The sequence below is a fragment of the Pteropus vampyrus genome, unplaced genomic scaffold, assembly GCF_000151845.1.
Source record: "Pteropus vampyrus isolate Shadow unplaced genomic scaffold, Pvam_2.0 Scaffold619, whole genome shotgun sequence".
Classification (NCBI taxonomy): domain Eukaryota; kingdom Metazoa; phylum Chordata; class Mammalia; order Chiroptera; family Pteropodidae; genus Pteropus; species Pteropus vampyrus.
This window is the reverse complement of record NW_011889400.1, coordinates 672,487-693,387: the sequence shown is the minus strand read 5'-3', so window position 1 is coordinate 693,387 and position 20,901 is coordinate 672,487. Positions and strand designations below refer to the sequence as shown.

Here is a 20,901-nt window from a genome sequence, read left to right as displayed (position 1 = left end):
ATAGGTTGGTGGAGAGCTTTATATTCAAGGGATTGGGTAGATATCATCTGAATGAATGCACTAAACAATCTCAGCATCACTAAGAGTAAGGAAATCAGAAATTATGTGCCCTATGATATAAAGGTAGTATGCAGCATTATTTATAAAGGATATTTATCTTAAAAAAAAAAAAATTGAACCAGAATCTAATTATGTCTAGCAGGAACTACAGAGATAGAGAAGCACATTAAGTGATCAGCCAAATCCACAGTATGGCACATTTTGTAGGACAAATGATTTTTTTTTCTCCAATGAAAAAATAATGAGAGAGGACACTTTTAGAATTAAAAATTAAATGTAAAAAGTAAAAACTAAACTTTCGGCGGTAAAAACAAAAATAAAAAATAAAAATAATTGTACAGCAAAGGAAACTATCAGCAAAACAAAAAGACAACCAACTGAGAGAAGATATTCGCTAAGGACACATCTGATAAGGGGTTAATATCCAAAATTTATAAAGAACTTATACAACTCAACGGCAAAAAAACAATCCACTTAAAAAATGGGCAGAAGACCTGAACAGATATTTCTCCAAAGAGGAAATACAGATGGCTAACAGACATATGAAAGATGCTCAAGGTCACTATCCATCAGAGAAATGCAAATTAAAACCACAATGAGATAGCATTTCACACCTGTCAGAATGGCTATCAACAAAAAATCAAAAAACAGCAAGTGTTGGTGAGGATGTGGAGAAAAGGGAACCCTCATACATAGTTGGTGGGATTGCAAATTAGTACAGCCGCTATGGAAAACAGTATGGAGGTTTCTCAAAAAATTAAGAATGGATATACCTTTGAACCAGCAATTACACTTCTGTATATTTAGCCAAAGAAAACCAAAACAATAATTTGTAAAGATCTGTTAACTCCAATATTCAAGGCACCACAATTTATAATAGCCAAGATATGGAGCAACCTAAATGCCCATCAATAGACGATTGGATAAAGAAGTTATCGTTCATATATACAATGGACTATTATTCAGCCATTAAAAAAAATGAAATCCTACCATTTGCAACGACATGGATGGACCTAGAGGTTATTATGCTGAGTGAAATAAGTCAGACAGAGAAAGAGAAATACCATATGATTTCACTTATATGCGGAATCTAAGGAACAAAAAGAATAAACTAATCAAAAACAGACTCACAAATATAGTGGTCAATGTGGTGACGGCCAGAGGGGAGGGAGGGGGTTTGGGGTTGGAAGAATGGGGTGAAGGATTAATGAAGTACAAATTAGTAGTTGATAGATGGTCATGGGGATGGGGAGCATGGCAGAGGGAATGCAGTTAGCATTAATATGATGGCTAAGTGGAGGACCAGGGGAAGGAGGGAGCAATTGGGGGAATCATTTCATGAACAATATAGATGTCTAACCAATGTACTGTATACTTGAAACTAATTTAAATAAATAAATTTATTTAAAATTTTAAAAATATATAGTCTATGGCCATGCCACACCCGACTGCATCTGATCTCGGAAGTTAAACAAGGTTGGGACTGGTTAGTATTTGGATGGGAGACCACCTAGGAAGACTGGTTGCTGTGGGCATAAAAAAATAAATAAAAAGTAAAAAAATAAAACAAATAAATAAATAAATAAACTTTTGGTGGTGATCATGCTATAGTGTAGCAGTCCCCAACCTTTTTGGCACCAGGGACCAGTGATCCTATGAGAATCTAATGCCTGACAATCTGAGGTGGAGCTGAGGCAGTGATGCTAGCGCTGGGGAGTGGCTGCAAATACAGATGAAGCATCGCTTGCTCAGTTGCCCACCGCTCACCTCCTGCTGTGTGGCCCGGGTCCTAACATGCCAGGGGCTGGTAGGGATCCACAGCCCGGGGGTTGGAGACCCCTGGTATAGTATATACAAATATTAAATTATAATGTTGTACATTTGAAACTTACATAATGTTATAAACCAGTGTTACTTCAATAAAAATTAAATAAATAAAATTGAAAATTAAGTGAATTTACTAAAAAAAAAAAAAAAAAAAAAAAGAAAAAGAAAAAGTCCTTATAGCAAATGCTTGCAGCCTAGGGTTAACAGGTCGTAAAGAGTTTCCTGGATGGCTTGCAGAAGATCCAGTAAGGCTCTGAAATAAAATACAAAATGCTACATGTTTGGGGTCATTATATTATCTTCAGATTCTCCTAGGGTATGTGACCAAAACAAGACTATGAATTATAGTGGTATAGTGAATCCTTTTTGTGAAGTTTTTTACAATGTGAATTACAACTACTTGGACTAACTTTTATTTAATCTAGAAACAGCAGTAATATTGATAGAAGTGAAAAGACAAACTTTCTGCTTTCTAGTTAAATTTTAAAGAGTGTTTGTGTACCTTCAGGCCAGTTAATAGCTTTCCACAAAATCTGAAGTTGCTGGGCTGTGGGTTTTTCTGAAGAACTATTACATATTAGAGACAGTATCTTTTCAAGAAGTATCAAGTCATCCTCAGTTAACTTCTTCTCTTCAGGTGCCATTCCATTAAGTTCTTTCAGTTTACCTAGAACCCAAAACCAAACTTTCAAAATTCTCTAACTGTAATCAGCCAGATAAAATATATAAATGCCAAATTTTTCAATAAGAGTACTCTACCATACACTATGGGGAGATAAGACTTTTAATGGCAATAATCAATCACCATAAAATGAGAATAAGGCCTGTGAGTATTTTTAAGACAGACACAGTATAGAAAAAGAAAGGTTACTGTGATTTTTATTTTACATGTAATTTTCTCAAATCTCCTTAAACTTTCTGTTTTGAATAAGTTTTAAAGTGTATTATATTTGTACCAATTTTGAATGGTTTTCAAGCAATATTACATATTACATATGAGAAAACTGATAACTTTTAGCTAACATATTAACTTCTACAATTATCGATGAAATAGTCAAAAATTTAAATGTCTATAATATTTAATTTATTGCATCTTTGACATCACATTATTGTAAATACATTTAATGGAAATACTGCCTTTCCCACCATTCGTATTTCATGAAACAATTTCTTTTAAACTCTCACATGTATCTTCAATATAGCATCCTTGTCATCACTAATGTTATTTTGAGTCGCCGAACATTATTTCCTCAAAAATCTTTATGTCAAAGAATGAAAAAGGTCAAATTCCAATCACAAAAGTTTAAGAAGATAAATTGTCCAAATTCACAAATTTCTATCAATCATAACTGGAAACCTGGACCTATTCTTTGTCATTGAAAATCTTAACACAATCAGAATATTGAAAAAACAATATTTAAGAAATGCTAAAAAATAGCTCATTATTTATTTGAGTTGAAAAATTTCAAGCTGTTTATAAGTGTGCATATACTTTTTTATTGTTCAAATAAAGCATTTAAAAAAATAGAAATGATTTTTATAAAGACAGTATGAAGGATTAATTCTAACCAAAAAAAACCACCAAAAAACAAAAAACAAAAACCCTGTCATATAGTCAGGTATGTATGTTATCTCAAATAATTCTCTTATAGTTTTTGTGGCAAAAGAGAGCTTTAGTACTCTTACTCCAAAAAAATCCCCAAAAAACAAACAAAAAAACCCCTGTCATTTTATTTTGAGAAGAACAAATCAATAGAAAAAGCAATCGAAAATTGCCAAGTTTCATTTTTAATGAGAAATTTAAACAGCCTTTTGTTATTATTTCTAAGGGCTATTAATTTTTCAAGCAGGATTTTTATTTTTTAAATGCTTTAGTCATTATTTTTTAAAAAAAAAACATTAAAAGCTTAGGGGATGGGATTTACATTTTTCCCCTTTAGTTTTTTTTCTCATTAAAGTAACCATATAGAAAACATTTACCTTAAATTTACATAAGGCTTCTTACGAAGTATTAAGGGTCTGTTATCTCAGATTGTGCATCTGAAGTCCCTAGAGTTGTGTAATACCACAACAGAAGTCTATCATGAATGTACCCAATTCCCAGCTCATGTTAGGAGGAGAAATGGCCTTGAATGCATGGCAAAGAGGATGTGGATATGTAAGAAAACTATTTAATGAAAATATACTTACCTAGTATTTGTGTAGGGTTTGCTTGGTCAAAAGTGACAGCCTCCTTTTTAGGGAAATAAATATTCACTGTTTTAGATGCAGCTGATCGGTAGGCACTATTTCCTATTAACAGAAGATAATGAAAATCATAAGGAGTGGTCAAAAAGATTTTTTCTAATTGTATGACTTTGTTTTCACAATTAAGATATGTAACCACTCAGTAAATGCAATAAAATAACAAGCAACACACACACACACACACACAAAGATAAAGATAAAGATAAAATAAAAATGTTAGCTTTTGTAGACTGTTTATATTTGCTGATATAATAAATTTTAGTTTTTGGAATGAGAGCTTAAATGTAAAATGAAATCTTTCTATTTCATATTTTCTATTTCTCTCCTATTTTTAAGATTCAGTCTAAATTATAATTTTTTAAAAGATTAAGAGTACAAAACGAATATGAAAATTTTCATTTTCATCTTCTCTAAGGCATATTAATCTCTTCTTCTGTCTTTTATTGCTTATTCCAAATGATGTAGTAAGCATTCTCATTTTCTATAATCATTTTCTCCATCATTTTTATAAATCCCCCCAAGTTGTAAGTTCTTGAAAGGCAAGGGTTTTGGTCTTTTATACATTTTAACTTCTTAAGTTACTATTATAGTAACTCAAACTCAGTACCTGTGATAAAAAACTGGCACAGAATGAAAATTCATACAGTGAATAAAGCTACTTCAACTAAAGCATAATTTATATCTAATTTATTTTTACATTTCAAATCTCAATTAATTTATACATTTTTGTTCCAATATAAAAATTAAGGTAGTTTCCAAAAAGACGAATAAAACATTTTAATCTTATGAGTAAATGAGATAAGTTGACAAAATTAATTCTAATTGCTTATAAAGCATAAAATATTTATTGACATGAGCAAAGATGAGCTATAGAGACTGCTTGCAATCCTGGTTGTTAGAAACTACTTGTGATAAGGAGAAAGTAAATCAAATATGGACCAAACAATTAAGTACAATGCAAAGTTCTCTGAAAGAAAAGTATAGGGTGCAATGAAAGCTTATGATAGAGTACGTTATCTAGCAAGGGGCATATGTGAGTGTCTAGAAAAGTTTCATTGATTTTATTTAATACTATATCGCAAGATTAAATAAAAAAGAAAAAGGAGAAAAAAAATCAAATAATCTGTAGTCTACATAACAAAACAGAGGGTCCTAGTATTCTAAAAGAGAACAAAATGTACAAACCTCCTGGGTAAAATAGCCTGGCATGCTCAAGAAACTGACCCAGATCTGTATGGCTAGGCAGAAAAAAGGCAGAGAGGAATATGATGCAAGGCAAGAGGATATATTCAATGGGAAGTAATGAAGGGGGTTTTAATCAAGGAAGGGACATAAACAAATTAGACTAAAAGATGACTCGCTGCAGTATGGACCATGGAGAGACCAATTTGGAGGCTATTATTTCTTTAGTGTAGGTAAGAGATGACAATAGCTTAGACTAAGATATACAAAGGTCCAGTATATACACCAACCTGTCAAATGACTGTTAAAAAAGACTTCTGGGAGATAGGAAGAAGCACTGTTAACTTCAGACTCTTTTGCAAATACAATAGACTCAGCTAACAATTACTAAGCACTTATTCTATATAAAGTGACTTACACATATTTTGTAATTTTAAGTTCTTAAAAACTCTAGGAGATGGATATTAGCTCAATTTTACAAATGAGAAAAACAGAGACACAGAAACAGAATGATTTTCTCAAGGTTAAATAGATAAAAAGAAATAGAACTGAGACTAGAATCTAAGCATGCCACACTTCAGAGTCCTTAATCTTAATTACTATATTCAATACTGTCAGCCAATGTTATTTTCCCAATGAAAAAATAGCTTGCAAAATCACATACCAAGTTAATTCTTAAGCAGAATGGTGAGTTTATGGGTATGTATTTTATTATGCTCAAGAACATATGTCACATATATTCTCTTGCATAAAATAGTAAGTAGGGGAAGATATATGCCAAGAGATCTTTTAAACTTCAAAGAGGTAAACCACAAACTGAGCTTTGCATCTTACTAGCAGCTAATACGGAGGAAAATATGGCTGCATATAATCAAGAACGATGAACAAGTAAGATGTGTCAGACTCTAGGCTAGATACTAAGGATTAAAAAAAAAAATTAGTTGCTCAGGAGAAAGCCAAATATTACAGGCCTAAATCATAAAAGCAAATTCTTTTCAGAGCCCACTGAAAGAGAACAGTGTGTAATGTAGTGAATAACATTTCCAACACATTAAGAACAAACAAAGGAGGAGAGACTGGAATAAACTCCAAATATGTCAGGAAACTGAGGAAACCATCCACATAAAAACTGAAGTACAACAGCAGTTTTCAATCCTGGATGCACATTAGAATCACACTGGAAGATTAGTAAACTACTCTTGCCAAGGCCTCACTCAAGAGCAGTATTAGTATTAGATCAAGTGAGTATCTCTTGGGATGAGTCTGAAGTACTTTTTAAAGCTCTCCAGATGATTCTAATGTGCAGTAATGACAATTTCAAGAACACGTTAAAAGCCATGTAAAGCAGTGAGTTCTTGGTCTAAGGCCATGCTACCCTGAACAAGCCCGATCCCATCTGATCTCGGAAGCTAAGCAGGGTCAGGCCTGGTTAGTACTTGGATGAGAGACCACCTAGGAAGACCAGGTGCTGTAGGCGTAAAAAATCAAAAATTAAAAAATAAAGGATTATAAACTGACAAAGTCCTTGCAATCTGTGAGGTCAACCAAGGGCTGCCTCGCCTAAAAAATAATATAAATAAATAAAAAAGAAAAAGAAGTTTGGTCCTGATTTACTGTATAAAAAGTTCTCTAGCAAGAAAAAGACACCAATTTTCTTAATCTTTCATTAAACAGAAGTTTCAATAAACTTTAAAAATCTTAAAAAAAAGAAAGAAAAAGAAATGAAAAGTGTATACCTGTAAATGGATCAACTCCAGCCATGGTAGTTCCCATACCTGCAGACCCTGGCACATAACGACCACCACCTAAAATGCAATAATACTCCTAGTAAGTAAAGGTAAATGCAAATTATAAAGTTCAAGCTGCCCTTTCTGTACACAGAGAAATATTTTCATTATTAGTCATACTTTAGAATGGCACCTTTCAAATAATAAATGGGCTATAAATTTAATACAGAAAAATGCTTAGATCAGTGCTTGCAAGTAGTGCCCAATAAACACTAGCCAGAAAAGTAATTCTCAAGTTGTAAAATAAACATTAGATGTTTTATACATTATAATTATAGAAGTTTAACGAATTACAAAAGATCAGTGGATTGAAGAAATTAAAAAGTTTCCAAAATGAAATGTGAACACTATTCTATTGAAATATAATCTGGCACATAAAACAAGCAGAAGAGACTAAGAGTTACAAATGCTATGACAATAGCCCAGTCTCACATTTGAGATTATACTAGTGGCTATCTCATTGAAAACAGAAAAGAAGGAACATGAAGAACAAGCGTAGATAGAGAATCAGCAGAATTTGGAGAAGTTCAGAGTCCTAGATCAGCCTTTATGGGAAGAAAGATGAGCCATTGTTCTAGCTCCTGAGTTTAATATCTAGGAGTTAGTATAACCAGTGTAACAGATACAGAAAAAGCAAACAAAACTAAAAAAGAAAAGAAAAAAAACACTGACGTAAATCTGATTAAAATAATGACGAACACAGACTAAGAGGATTTATTGAGTTTTTACTATATGTCAACTAGCATGCTAAGCATCTTATATGCATATACTCATTTAAGTATTAATAAGATGCCATTATTATTTGTAATACTTTATTATAGAAAGGCTGAATAACTTGCCCAAGACGTTATGAGGCAAAGCACACTCCTACACTTTTCTAATGTGGTTCTCTGACATTTAGAGATAGTCACCTGTATAACATGCAGATTCCCAGGGCCCACCCATACTAACCTAGTGGGTGTATATATGTGTTTCACTTAAGAAACCTAAGGTGAGCTTTTACAACTAGGTAGTAGTAACAGCAAACCACACCCAAGACCTTTTAATTGGCATCCATGGGCGACGGAGCAGGGGATGAGTATTTTTAACCTCACTAACCTAGTGTGTCAGAATCTCTGTAGATAAGACCTTTTGTAAACAAGCATCCCAGATGATTCTAATTAACATTAGAAGTTTGAAAACCACATAAAGAAGGAAAAAAAAAAATTAAGATGGACCTGAAGTTGTAAGCCAAATAGGCAAACTTTTTGGCCCCTGTGCTATTGGTAGTATTGGGGGAACAATAGCAACAATAATAACAGCTAACTTATATTGAGGGCTTATATATATATTCTAGGCATTTTGCTAAACACTTTACATGTATTATCGGATTTAATTTTCATATCTCCATGTGGTATGTGCTGTTACCTATTTTTTATAATAGTGTGGTTTGGTTATCCTAATAATTCCATAATTCTTTTGGACATTTAGTATGCTATCTTGCATATCCCAATAATCACTGCATCTTCTGAGTTACTGACATTATGTAAAAGTGAGATACGCTCCAGTTATGATGGAGTTCTCCTGATTTTGTTGATATTGTTTGAAGCTTGGTATATTCTTTATGTTCCAAAAAAGATCTGCCAATGAGATTCAGGAACTCTGTTGTTTTAAGTTTCAGGGCATTACTGTGCCTGAACATGCTGATAGAAAAAATCATCATTTTATCTACTCTTCAGATCCTTCCTACCTTTCGAATTGCATTATGTCTTTGAAGACCTCAATGGCCACTGTGCCATCACAACATTTAAGCTTGATAGTTGGTTATTGTAGTATATTAGTTATCAATGCACAGGGTACAGCTATTTGCATCTGGTCCACCAATTCATTCACAGGAGAAAGGAAGGTCACTGAGAGCAATTCACAACTTCATGGCACTGACCCAAAGTTGTGTATTGGTCCAATCTATGATTTAGACAGGACTGTATGTTGGCAAGGCCAATGTATATCATAAATGCTATGAATCTCTTCTCAAATTTGATATATTGTCCAGAAACTTTGGCTGAAGATTCAATAATAGCATCATAAAATATATTGAAAACTATTCTGAAAACAGTGACTTCTTCAGATGCATTAAAGTCTAAGTCTGGCCATTTTTCTCCAGTAGTGCTGATGCTGAGGCATGCATATCTTGGTATATATAGTCACTTTGAAGAGACACACCAACACTTTCAAGGCTTCATGAAGGCAATTAATAATTTAGATTAGAAAGACTAATCCTGGGTAGCTGGTGGACTGTCTGCTTCCACACTAAGGCAAAATATGCCTGGGCAGACTTCTTGTCTGCACTGCTCCATCCAATATTAGAGACTCACATGGCTCCTTCTCTGCTCATGATGGGTAGCATCTTGCCAGTGACAGCAATCATGCTGTGTCTTGGTTGGTGGGTTCCCCTATTATCTAATTTCACAGATAAAAAAAATAGGTTCAGACAGGTTAAGTAACTTGCCAACTTCTCATAGCAAGTAAGTGGTAAAGCCAAATTTTGAACCAAGGTCTGTCTGGCTCTAAAACCTATGTTCTTAATGACTCTCCTTGCAGGAAGGACTGCTGGAGAAAATGATGAGTTATAATAATGTTATTTAAAACGCTATTTACATATTTAGTAAAGATACATTAATCAAAACTGCACCTCACCTGTAAAAGGATCTGCTGCAGGCAGTGTGTTAGAAGACCCTGATGAAGCGCCTGGAACATACCGACCACCACCTGTTCGTGCAAACAAACGAAAAGCTGAAGTATACCAAAAATCTGAATTTCATAAATAGGACAGGGCTTACATTAGCAGACTCTAAGCTTGGAGAAAAACAGAAGAGCAAGGCTGTCACATGAGAGAATAACAGAAATTATAGTCAAAAATTGTTGTCAAAAGTTGGAAAGACTAGTAAGAAATTAAAATTTCGGTGATTCTCCATGTTTTCTTTTCTTAACTTTATTACATCTTAGCCTTTGTATTTAAATATTAACTAGGAATTCAAATATAAAAAGAGAAACTGCAAGTAGTCTCTGACCTAAATAATATATACATACAATCAGTTCCTGTTCCTATACAAATTCACTGGAATTCCTGCTGTTGCTGTTGCTATCAAAACCACAGGCATCAAATGTTAATCTTTTAGAGAATCCCTGGGTTCATTAATTCATGTGTCAAACAGTGCATTCAGTGCTGAGGATCCAGCAGGGAATATGATTGCTTGTATCCACTGAAGCTTACAACCTACTGGAGAAGAGAATTACAAAGAGGATGAGTACTACAAAAAAAAACAGATTTCCATTTATATGTTCACGAATGTGTGATGTGTGTAAGTGTTTTGTTAGTACCTCTAGGGACATAATCAGAGGTGTCAACAAAAAGATATATGTAAGGATGCTTATAAAGTTAAAGTTTCAGATGGAGCCAGCCCCACAAAATAGTATAATCATGCGTTCACTCTTTTGCAGTGTAGCATGAAATTCCACCAACAGAAATATCCAGGTAATAAAAATCTTTTCTCTCCTTTTGTCGAGTGCATCTAACTATTGGTAAGGTTATGTCATTTATAGTTCAGTAGTGAGTCAGTCTGATAATTCTGTTTAAGTCCACATGCAGATGAGATTAGCTTTATTATGTTAACTGGCAATGGAACTTCAAAATAGAAAGAAAGGAGATAATTTGGGAGCATAAGTATCTGCCAGAGAAAAAGAAAAAAAAGAACAATATAAGAACTTGAGACAGGAAGAGGCTATAGGATCTTTGTAAAATAAGAAAGAACACTAGTATATGAAAAGTGGAGTTAAAACTGACAAATGGAAAACATTAATAATACTGTACCAATTTCAAAATTTTATTTTGAGCTTGCTCTATACCTAAGAAAAGAGGAAGCATTTTATTTTCTCCTGTACCATGGCTTTGGTTCCTTGAACCCAGGACTCAGGCTAATACTACTAGAAATATAATCCGTTTCATAGAGGCCAGGACTCAGACTACAAGGATTATAATTTATGAATTGGCATTAGAACGCAATCTCATTTACAACATTTTAGACACTGTATGTTCAAACAACTGACTTAAAATGAAGATATGGAATACCAATCACATATAAACTAAAAGTATCTACAGTTTAATCCTAGATTTGATGCACAATTAACCATTTTAGCCTCATGTGAAAACAGAATTTTTATTTACTAAATTTCACCACCAAATATATTTTTAAAAAGAAGCAACTATTTAAAGGAACACAGACGTTTCTTTACATTTCAAATGACTGAATTAAAGTTTCTTAACTTCATTTAGTTTACAGTGTGGCTGTATTTTTGAAAGAACAATTTACAATCATTTTTATAAATACAGAATTATTAAATAATTTAAGGATTATAAATACAAATGTGAAGTAAAAACCCACTGTAGATCTTGGTTTTTATTTAAACAGCTAATTACAGTGGGCATTTAAACACACCAAAAAACTGCAAAAAAACAAAAACAAAAACAAAAACAAAAAACCCACAACACTGATGGAAGTACATTAAGATTTAATAAAAAACCTAACTTACCTGTAAACGGATCTGAATAACTGGTATTCCCAAGTCCTAACATTTGACCTTTTGTGTTATCAATAATAAATTTAGCCACTTGATCCAAAAACATGGGATTCAAATCATTCTTCTGCAAGAAGTTGTATGCAGTTAACCAGGGATCATCACTGATGTTATATGGCAATTTATATGATGGTCCACCTTCATTGACATCAATTGAGAAAACATAATCAAATTCCTTTAATAGGAATATAGAGAGGAGATAATAATTACTAACTTATCTGTTCATATATATTATTGACACATATAACAGATGTGTTCTTTATTTTAATATAGTACTTAACCTTTCTCCAAAGTGCAGTTCCACTTGGCATGTAATGATTAGTAGCAACCATCTGCATGTGCTGCAAGATTAGTTATTTCACTGAGGGTAGAGGTGAGGGTTGGATTACAATTACATTTTAACTCTAAAGCCAAAGGAGAGTTTCCAATTGGTTGATCTCAAGGCCAAAAGTATTAGCTGTTATCATGCCCCACTGATCAAAACATGCTGGCATGATAAGCACTGCCCTGCAGGGTCCCTCAAGTCTTGTCAAGTTAAATATAGGCATAAAGCATTAGATGAAAGGTGGCACAGAAGCTCCTAATACGAAATGGTTGGAAACAGCTTACGTACGGTAACTACTAAAAGACAAATAATGCCTCATCTGTCTAAAAAAAGACAGCTCTGCTTACATGAAACGACATTCTTAAAAAACCTATTTCAAGACAGGGAAAAGAGAATTTCCCCCAAGAAACCTATTTTTAAATGTCAAAACACGAAAGAAAATTTAACTAGCATGAAGAAAAAAGAAAACTAATTTGTCGAATGCTTTAAGATAATGGTAATTAGAAAGTAAGAAGTCAACGTACTTTCCCTTCATATAAAACTTTGCCAGATGTTTGCTGATTAGCACCAGATGAGCCAACAACATCACCAATTTTTATCCACCTCCCTTCACTAACACTCCATTGATAGGCTTCGACTTTCTCCCCATCTCTGATTAGACGAGTCTGTCCTTCTCTAGTACCTTAAAATAAAAATTTTGAGAATCAAAGGTAGAATGGCAGAGTAAAATTCAAAAACATTTAGCTATAAAATTTTTAACATTAAAATTTATACATAAAAGAGAATCTGTATTTTAGTTTAATAGCAAGTTTTATCAAACAAAGGGTTTTAAAATATAATTCTACTAGAAAGTGACCAAAAAGAAAATAATGGTTGAAATGAAACTTTATTAAATAAAGGAAGGTTAAAAAAAACATTCCACTAGAAAGTAGCTAGTCCATCAAAAGTAAAACAAGTTTTATTACTGAATATCTTCTGACAACATTTTCAGTAAATGACTCTCTGCATTCCTAATTGCTCAGACCAAAAAGTGTAAAAGGGTCTGATTCCTCTTTCTCTCAGCCTCACAACCAATCTTTCAGCAAATTCAAGCAGGTCTGTCTTTAAAATTTATCTAGAAAACTATCTCTTCTCACCATCTCTATTGCTATAAGCCACCATCATTTCTCAGTTGGAATGATTCAATAGTCTCCTATTCCTGCTCTGGGCACTCCCTACAGTCTATATTCAACCCAGCAACCAAAGAAATTCTTTCAGAAGTTTAAGGAGCTCTAGACACTTCTCTGCTGGAGATCCTTCAATGACTTCCCATCTCACCCTGCATAAAAGCCTATCTCATTGGAGTGGTGTACAAGGTCAAATATAATCTGCCCCTACCATTCTCTAACTTCATCTTCCACTATTTTTCCCTTTATCCTATCATTGCTCTTCAGCCATGCAGTCTTTACACTGGCTCTTTATTCTGCCTACAACACTCTTGACACAGGTGTGGGCAAGATTTGCTCTCCTGCCTCCTTAAGGACTTTACTTGAAATGTCACATTCTTGGCAAGGCCTTCACAGGTAGAGACAGCTAGCTGTCCTCTAGAGATTCATATTCCTATTCCACTGAGCAGATCTGTGGCTGTCTAGTTAGAGATCACATTATTCAGCCCCCTTGCATTGTGCAGTCTCTAGATGTTACACACTGAGTAACAGTCAATTGAATTTGGGTGGGTGTGATGTGATACAGGCCAGCAGTCTCCAAAATTTTTGGCACCAGGGACCTATGTTCCCATGAGAACCTAATGCCTGATGATGTGAGGTGGAGCTGAGGTGGTGATGCTAGCGCTGGGGAGTGGCTGCAAATATAGATAAAGCTTCGCTCGCTTGTCCACCACTGTGCAGCCTGGCTCCTAACAGGCCGTGCAGACCAGGTCTGTGGCCCTGGGGTTGGGGACTCCTGATATAGGCCATTTCTAGGCCTCCTCCATCATCCTTTACCCTCCCTTTACCCTGTCAGGTGGGTGAATGTCCATACCCAAGGTAACCTTGGAAGTCACATGTTGAAGATGGTGGTTTCCATCAGCCTGGGTCCCTGAATGACCATGAGGAGCAAAATTACTTTACAAACATGCTCCAGCATACCTTGCCATCAACTGAATATTAAATGCACAATAAACTTTTTTGTGTTAAACCACCAAGATTTTAGGGTTTATCTGTGACAGTAGCCAGTGTTATCCCAACTATTATACATTCCCTGACCATTGTATTTAAAATGATAAAATAGCCCCAACCCTGGCTGTATATTTCCCATTATACTTATCATTATCTGACATACTTATATATTTACTTATTTGCTTTTTAATTATGTATCTTCTTGTAGAACATAAATTTGTGAGAACAGAGATTCTTGCTTCTTTTGTTATCTGCTATATTCCCCAGAGCTTAGAAAAATTCCTGGCACATGTTAGGCCCTTAATAAATATTTATTGTATGTATGTATATATATGTGTGTGTTATGTGTGTACATATACATATAGTGACAAAGACTAAAATTTGTAAAAAAGTATAAAAATGTTAAAACGTGATATTAATGCAGCAGTTCTCAAATTTTTGGTTTCAAGATCTCTTTTAGTCATAAAAGTTATTCAGAAGCCCATTGAGCTTTTTTTTTTTAATGTGGGTTATAGCAACTGATTTAATTTGAAATTAAAAACGGAAAACTAAGAAATATATTTAATGAAAAAAATAATAGATCCTTTACATATTAAATAAATATTTTAATTAAAAATAAGTATATTTTTAGAAATTTAATGAGAAAACTGGTATTGTTTTCCATTTTTATAAATCTTTTTATTGTCTCCAGAAAACAGCTGAATTTACCACACCTGCCTCTGCATTTAATCTTTTGCAATCTGTTGTTTTGGTCGAAGTATATAAAGAAAATCCAGCCTGCACAGATAATATATTGAAAAAAAGAAGACTAGTTTAATAGTCCTTTCAGAAAAATGTGAATATTCTATAAGTAGTAGGTCCTTAAAGGTTATCATTTAGAATTTGAAACCATATCAATGAATTTTTCATGCTCTATTACACTAAAATCTATCTTATACTTTGAACAGATCTTTTATATTCATGATTTATACCACCATGAACTGGTCATTTGGAAAATATTGGTTAAATGAACTGTGTAGATCTTCCATGCTTACACGTTTTATCATTCAATTAAAAAAAAAAAATCACACTTGTTAATATTACCACTGGTATCATTAGAACAGTCTTTTAAGTATCGGGAAGCTATCAAGTGCCTGGTGGCAGATATACATTTTCCAAAATTTCGATTTGCACCTAAAAGTTTGAATTTTATCTTTGGAACAAATATTATAAGTTGTTTTTTCTTAAAGTGACATGTTCAGCAAAAAATTCCTGCCAAATATCCATGCCTGAATAACCATAGTTAGTTGTTCTTGGAAATAAAAGTCGCATTCCATGAAAAAAGGAATAGTTCAGCCTGCAAATTAAGTGACTGCACAAGTGTTTATTCTTGCACCATGGTACTTTGGTGTACTTTACATGTAATTTACATGCAGAATATTTTTAAAAATGTATTTAAAGGTCAAGATGTAATAAAATTATTTTCTAATGCTTCATCAAGGACATTTTTGAGGGCAGATGGCATTTTTTTAAAATTACAACCATGTACCAGTAAAAAACACAATGGCTACCAGAGCGGTTTGATGCCATGGCCTTGATTTGCGTACTAAGGAGCCAGCAGTTTTACCCAACATTGCTTTTGCATCATAAGAGCAAATGTTAAAATAGTGTAAAAATCAAATAACATCTTATTATAAAATTCGTTTTAACCTTATGGACATCCTGAAAGATCTCGGAATTCCCAGGAGTCCATGGACTAAGTTCTGAGAACCACTGATATTATGGATCAGGAATACATTCAACACAAAATTTCATTTGAGACACCTACTTTCCCCCAATTTTAAACTCAAATGATTCCTAATTTACTAAGCAGATATTGCTTTATTCAAATTGATTTTTATTTTTAGTCTGTACGATCTCAGGGAATCCAATTAATCAAAGAGTGTTAAATAAGTAACTTTTGAGTACCTACTACATATAAGCTAAGTATTGAGAGATTTATTTTAAAAATAAAAACATTTATAGGGAGCTTGGCTAAAAGTCTTTAAAACTATGAGATAGGCAAGAATGTGGTTTCTCACAGTGGTTATGCTTACTAGTAAAAATCCTAAAAAAAAAATCAGTATCTGGCAATGAGAATAACACTGAATAACTAGCAAAACCACCTTTTTTTCTAATCACTTTAATTATTCCAAAAGGCAAACATGATAACAATTTTTACAACTAGATGCACTGAAATATTTACCAGGTTCGTTCAGATGTTCCCTCCCAGGAAGCTGTTCTGCATTAATGTCCCCTAAATCACCAGTTTTGGAATCAATGGTTGCCTGAGAGAGTTCTTTTTCAAAAGCCTTGATTTCTTCAGCACTTGCTGTCCGATCCTCTGATTCTGTAAACACTCTAATAATGCCATCGCTATAAGGAAAAACAAACTGATTTTAAGTCATTGTCATAGTATATTACCATTATCACATTTGCATGATCCAAAACAAAAATAATCTGTATTTGTGAATATGAAAAATGTTACTATGTAGTTACTGGTATGCAGAGGATAGCACTATGCAGACCTCAACACTATTATTCTCTAAAACAATGTACAGGATGTTAAAAGACTAGGGAAAAGTTACTGGCAAAGAACAGAGAAATATGTATTTAACACAATTTTCAATTCCAAGTTAAATATTCACTATCAAATTTAGAGATATAGTATACACTTTTAAAGTATCACACAGGTATTATTGCATAAAGGTTAGTGGGCTGGTTTACTTTATAAAGGGTTCAAATACCCAACATAAGGCTTAGAAATAACTGCTCAATATCTGTTCACCAGGGAAACATGGAGTCTGCCTTTAATATGCCATGAATTACCAATGTAACCCAAATCAAGAAAAGAACAGCCTCACATTTGGATTAGATAGAATTCCCAATCTCTATTCTTAGAAAAATGCCTTCATTTCCATGATTTCTCAATTCTAAATTTGGGGGTAGAGGAGGCAAGTTAGCTACCTTCAACCGTTACTAATCCTACCCAATGCTACAGAAAACTTGTTTCTTACTTAACTTTCCACTAATGGCAATTTCACCCTTTAAATATGCTTAAGGAGGAAAATATTAAACCAATAAAGAAAATCCTGGCCCAGCCAGAAAGGAAAACACTTCCAATTTATTAGACCTTCTATCCCTTACAGATTTTTCTTCTTGCCTTCGATGCCAGAGTAGTCTATAATCCTTCACCCTTTCCTTCACCCATTGCCTCAAAAAACTTTTTGTCTCCTCTTATTCACCTTCTTTTATCACTTTCTACCAAAACTGATGTCAAAAAAGTCACTGATTAACATCTTTCAAACCAAATCCAAAAGCTTTTCCAACTTTCCATTCCTTAATCCCTCATGTACTTGCTAACACTGATCACAATCTCCCTTCAGAATCTCTCCTTTTTGATTTTTGAATTTCAACATCTGGATTCTTCTGCTCAACCTACTGGCTTCTCTTTCTCTACCCCATAGTATATCACAAGATTCAGTCTTTAGTTTTCTGTTCCTCCCCTACTATGCTTCTTCCCTCAGAGAAAAGTGGTCCACTGCTTGACTCTTGGCAGTTTTTGCAAATCTTTATCTTCAGTCTTAGTTTTTAGGCTCCAGTTCAACTGCCCGTAATCCACTGACGCGAGTATGGCTGACCACCACTTGGACCTCACAAAGTCTAAAATCAAAGTCATCATCTGCATCAAACCAATTCTCCCAATGCCCATTTTTATTAATGCAGACTTCCAATCATCAGAAGTTTGAAGCTTTATCCTTTTCTTTCATCCCCTTTCTGACCATTTTTCCTCTGCATTATCTCACTTTTGGTTTCTTATCCATTAGCATTGTAGGGCCAATATTTCCAAACTTGACACACTTAACTACTGCAACTGCTTTTTAATTTGCTTTCTTTCCCATTGTCACCATGAGTTAAGTTTAACCAACATATTTCATAATTCACAAGTTAAGCTTTAATCATATCACCCCTTCCTCAAAAGCTAAAACCATTAAACCCCAAGCACTTAAACCTAAAAAAATCCCTGGCATTTGAGGCTCTCCATAATTAAGCCCCACCTTACCTATTATCCACTTTTCCCCAGCATTAGTCCTCCACCATTTTCCTTCATTTTCTATACACATCACTTTTGTTCCCATGGCACACCTTTATTTATATTGTTTCTTTTGATAAAAATTCTCATTTCCCTTCTTAGTAATCATTTTTCAAAATCCCATCCAAATTTCTTCTCCAGAAAGTTTTCCCACATCAGTCTCTACCTTCTCAAACCTCTTTTGTATTCAGTGTTTCAACTTCACACTTGCAGTACAATACTGGTGTAATATATCCTGCATCGTTAGTATAAAAGCTATTAGACCTACTACTATTTTGTTCTATAACAGAAGTGTACATACACATGGTCTCTCCAATTCCCCTGTAATTCCTTATGGCTTATCTTTGTGCACTCTAATGTCTACCAATGGCCTACACCCATATTATTTATTAATTGACTAAAATATAAATACCTCGCACCAACCACAATGTCACCATTGTCTAGCACACAGCAGCACCATATAGACTGAGCTGGAAGTCGGATTGTTTGAGCACATTCTCCATGTTTCCAGACTCTCAGAGATCTGTCTTCTGCTGTTGTCACAAAATCTAAAATCAATGAGTAGAGAAAAAATTTGTTTGAATAAATAAAATTGAATACATTTATACATACCATCTTTTAAGACAGGCTGATTTTTTTAACCCCAAAGTATTTTTATATTATAGGTTTAGATTTTATGTATTTGTCACATATGTATGTACAACTTTAAAAATCACATTTTTTTTACCTTTCACATCTTATATACTATACTTTATATCAATAAATTATATAGTCTTTCTTCGGATGCCTAAGAACGTTTTATAACACAACCATTAAACCTGAATTAACATGAAAACGATCATATAATTTTCTCTTTTAGAAAAAAGATACTTATTGGATAAAGTTACTAAATTTTTCAAGTTACAGTTAGTCAACTGATTTATGTCATCAATTCTTCTTCCCTCAAGAATGTGATGGAACAATGGTCAATACAAAATTTTAAATACACGGTAAAAGATAATCTTACCTTTACAATTTGGAAAGACAGATATGCTATAAATATAATTTGTATGTCCATAATACACTTCCAGACACTCGCCAGTGATTTGCCACCTTCTAATACTGGCATCATTTGCACAGGAAAGAAATTCTGTTTCGCTCAAAATTGCCAAACCTCTTACACAGTCTTCGTGCCCTATATTAAAAAAATAATGTAAATTAATAAAATGGACCATTTGGTAGATGGCTCTAAGTAGTTCACTAACATTATATGACACACATCAGTGAGTAGTAAAAACTGATTTTCAACTTTGAGAAATTCATTTTTCTGTAGAAAAGCCTGATAACCAATATTTGTATTTTAAGTTTGGCAATATCTTTTTTATCACCAGTCTTGAGAAGTTATTTTATATTTATCGTATTTTCTCCAAATTATTTCTTAATACCCTCCAGAAATAGGATTTTGATCCAAATTCTCTCTTTTTATCTAACATTTCATTTTGGCCTTTTCCTCTCAATAACAAGAGTAATTCACAACATATACAATATTCAAATGTAACAGAAACATATAACAAAAAATATCCCTTAAGTTTCTCACCACATAATACTGAAATTAATATAAAACACCAGAGAAAATTAAGAAAATATTATAAAAACCTCCAATTATTTAAGAGTGGAAATAAAATCATCATAGAATAGTAAACTTTATTCAAATATGCAAGGATAGGTTGAAAGACATTAACTTCTCTAAAAGCATACACTTAGTGGCAAAGCTAAAACAAGAATTCAAGTTTCCTGCCTCATAATCCTATCTATTTTGATTCAACCAAAATGTAAATATAAAGCCAAACACGGCTGCTTTATCAATGAAAACATTTCACAATTTCTATAATGCAGGCATTAAAATGATAAAGTAAAAACTAATGATTACTGGTTCTTTAAAACAGCAAGACTTTATAGAATAAACTACTTGCATAATGTTCTTAATTATGTAACTGTCTATATAGTACACATTTATATTCCACTTACCAAAGTATATTAAATGTTTTCAAAAAGTTTGATAAAATTCAATTTCTTTCAACATTAATTGAAGCCTTATAGAATTTTTTTAAAGGACAAAACATTCTCTGAAGCTTGTGATCTAATAAAGAAGATCAGAAGTAAAAACCTTCCCCATGTTCAATATTTGCTAACTTAGATTAGTTATCACAGATTAATAACAACTTGATACATATATGTATGTATGAAAGCAAAAACAGAGATGCTTATTATAACTCAATCTCTATTTCTCATCTAAAGATAGTTTTATTTGCACAAAGGGACTTTTTGCAGTATTAACCAGGTGGTGATCACCTTTTAAAAAGTAAATAAAAGTGAGAAAAAAACAACAAAAGAATTCACACCACAAACAATGAGTACCACACAAATAAATCATCAATACTAATATTACAAAGCAGATGCCTCAGTGTAGGAATTATTTAATAGCTAAGGTTTAAAAAGACTACCCACCTAAACCACCACATAAACACAGCCTGAAATTTATTATTAAACAATGTACTTCAATGTTAATAGAAGCACTTATGGTGTTTTCTTCCATATATAAAGATAACATTA

The 20,901-nt window shown here is 33.3% G+C and overlaps 1 protein-coding gene and 1 pseudogene across 1 annotated transcript in view; one reads left to right on the top strand and one right to left on the bottom strand.

Moving 5' to 3' along the window:
* PLAA (phospholipase A2 activating protein) overlaps positions 1 to 20,901 on the bottom strand; it is a 34,208-nt gene that overhangs the window by 2,341 nt on the left and 10,966 nt on the right. The window contains exons 5-13 of the mRNA XM_011384729.2: positions 19,316 to 19,483; positions 18,722 to 18,857; positions 16,423 to 16,592; positions 12,567 to 12,724; positions 11,673 to 11,892; positions 9,780 to 9,851; positions 7,053 to 7,121; positions 4,078 to 4,179; positions 2,390 to 2,554 (exon numbers count right to left, since the gene is read on the bottom strand). Coding sequence (XP_011383031.1) covers positions 2,390 to 2,554; positions 4,078 to 4,179; positions 7,053 to 7,121; positions 9,780 to 9,851; positions 11,673 to 11,892; positions 12,567 to 12,724; positions 16,423 to 16,592; positions 18,722 to 18,857; positions 19,316 to 19,483 — 1,260 coding nt within the window. The remainder of the gene's footprint in view (positions 1 to 2,389; positions 2,555 to 4,077; positions 4,180 to 7,052; positions 7,122 to 9,779; positions 9,852 to 11,672; positions 11,893 to 12,566; positions 12,725 to 16,422; positions 16,593 to 18,721; positions 18,858 to 19,315; positions 19,484 to 20,901) is intronic.
* On the top strand, positions 6,675 to 6,793 carry LOC111733693 (annotated as a pseudogene).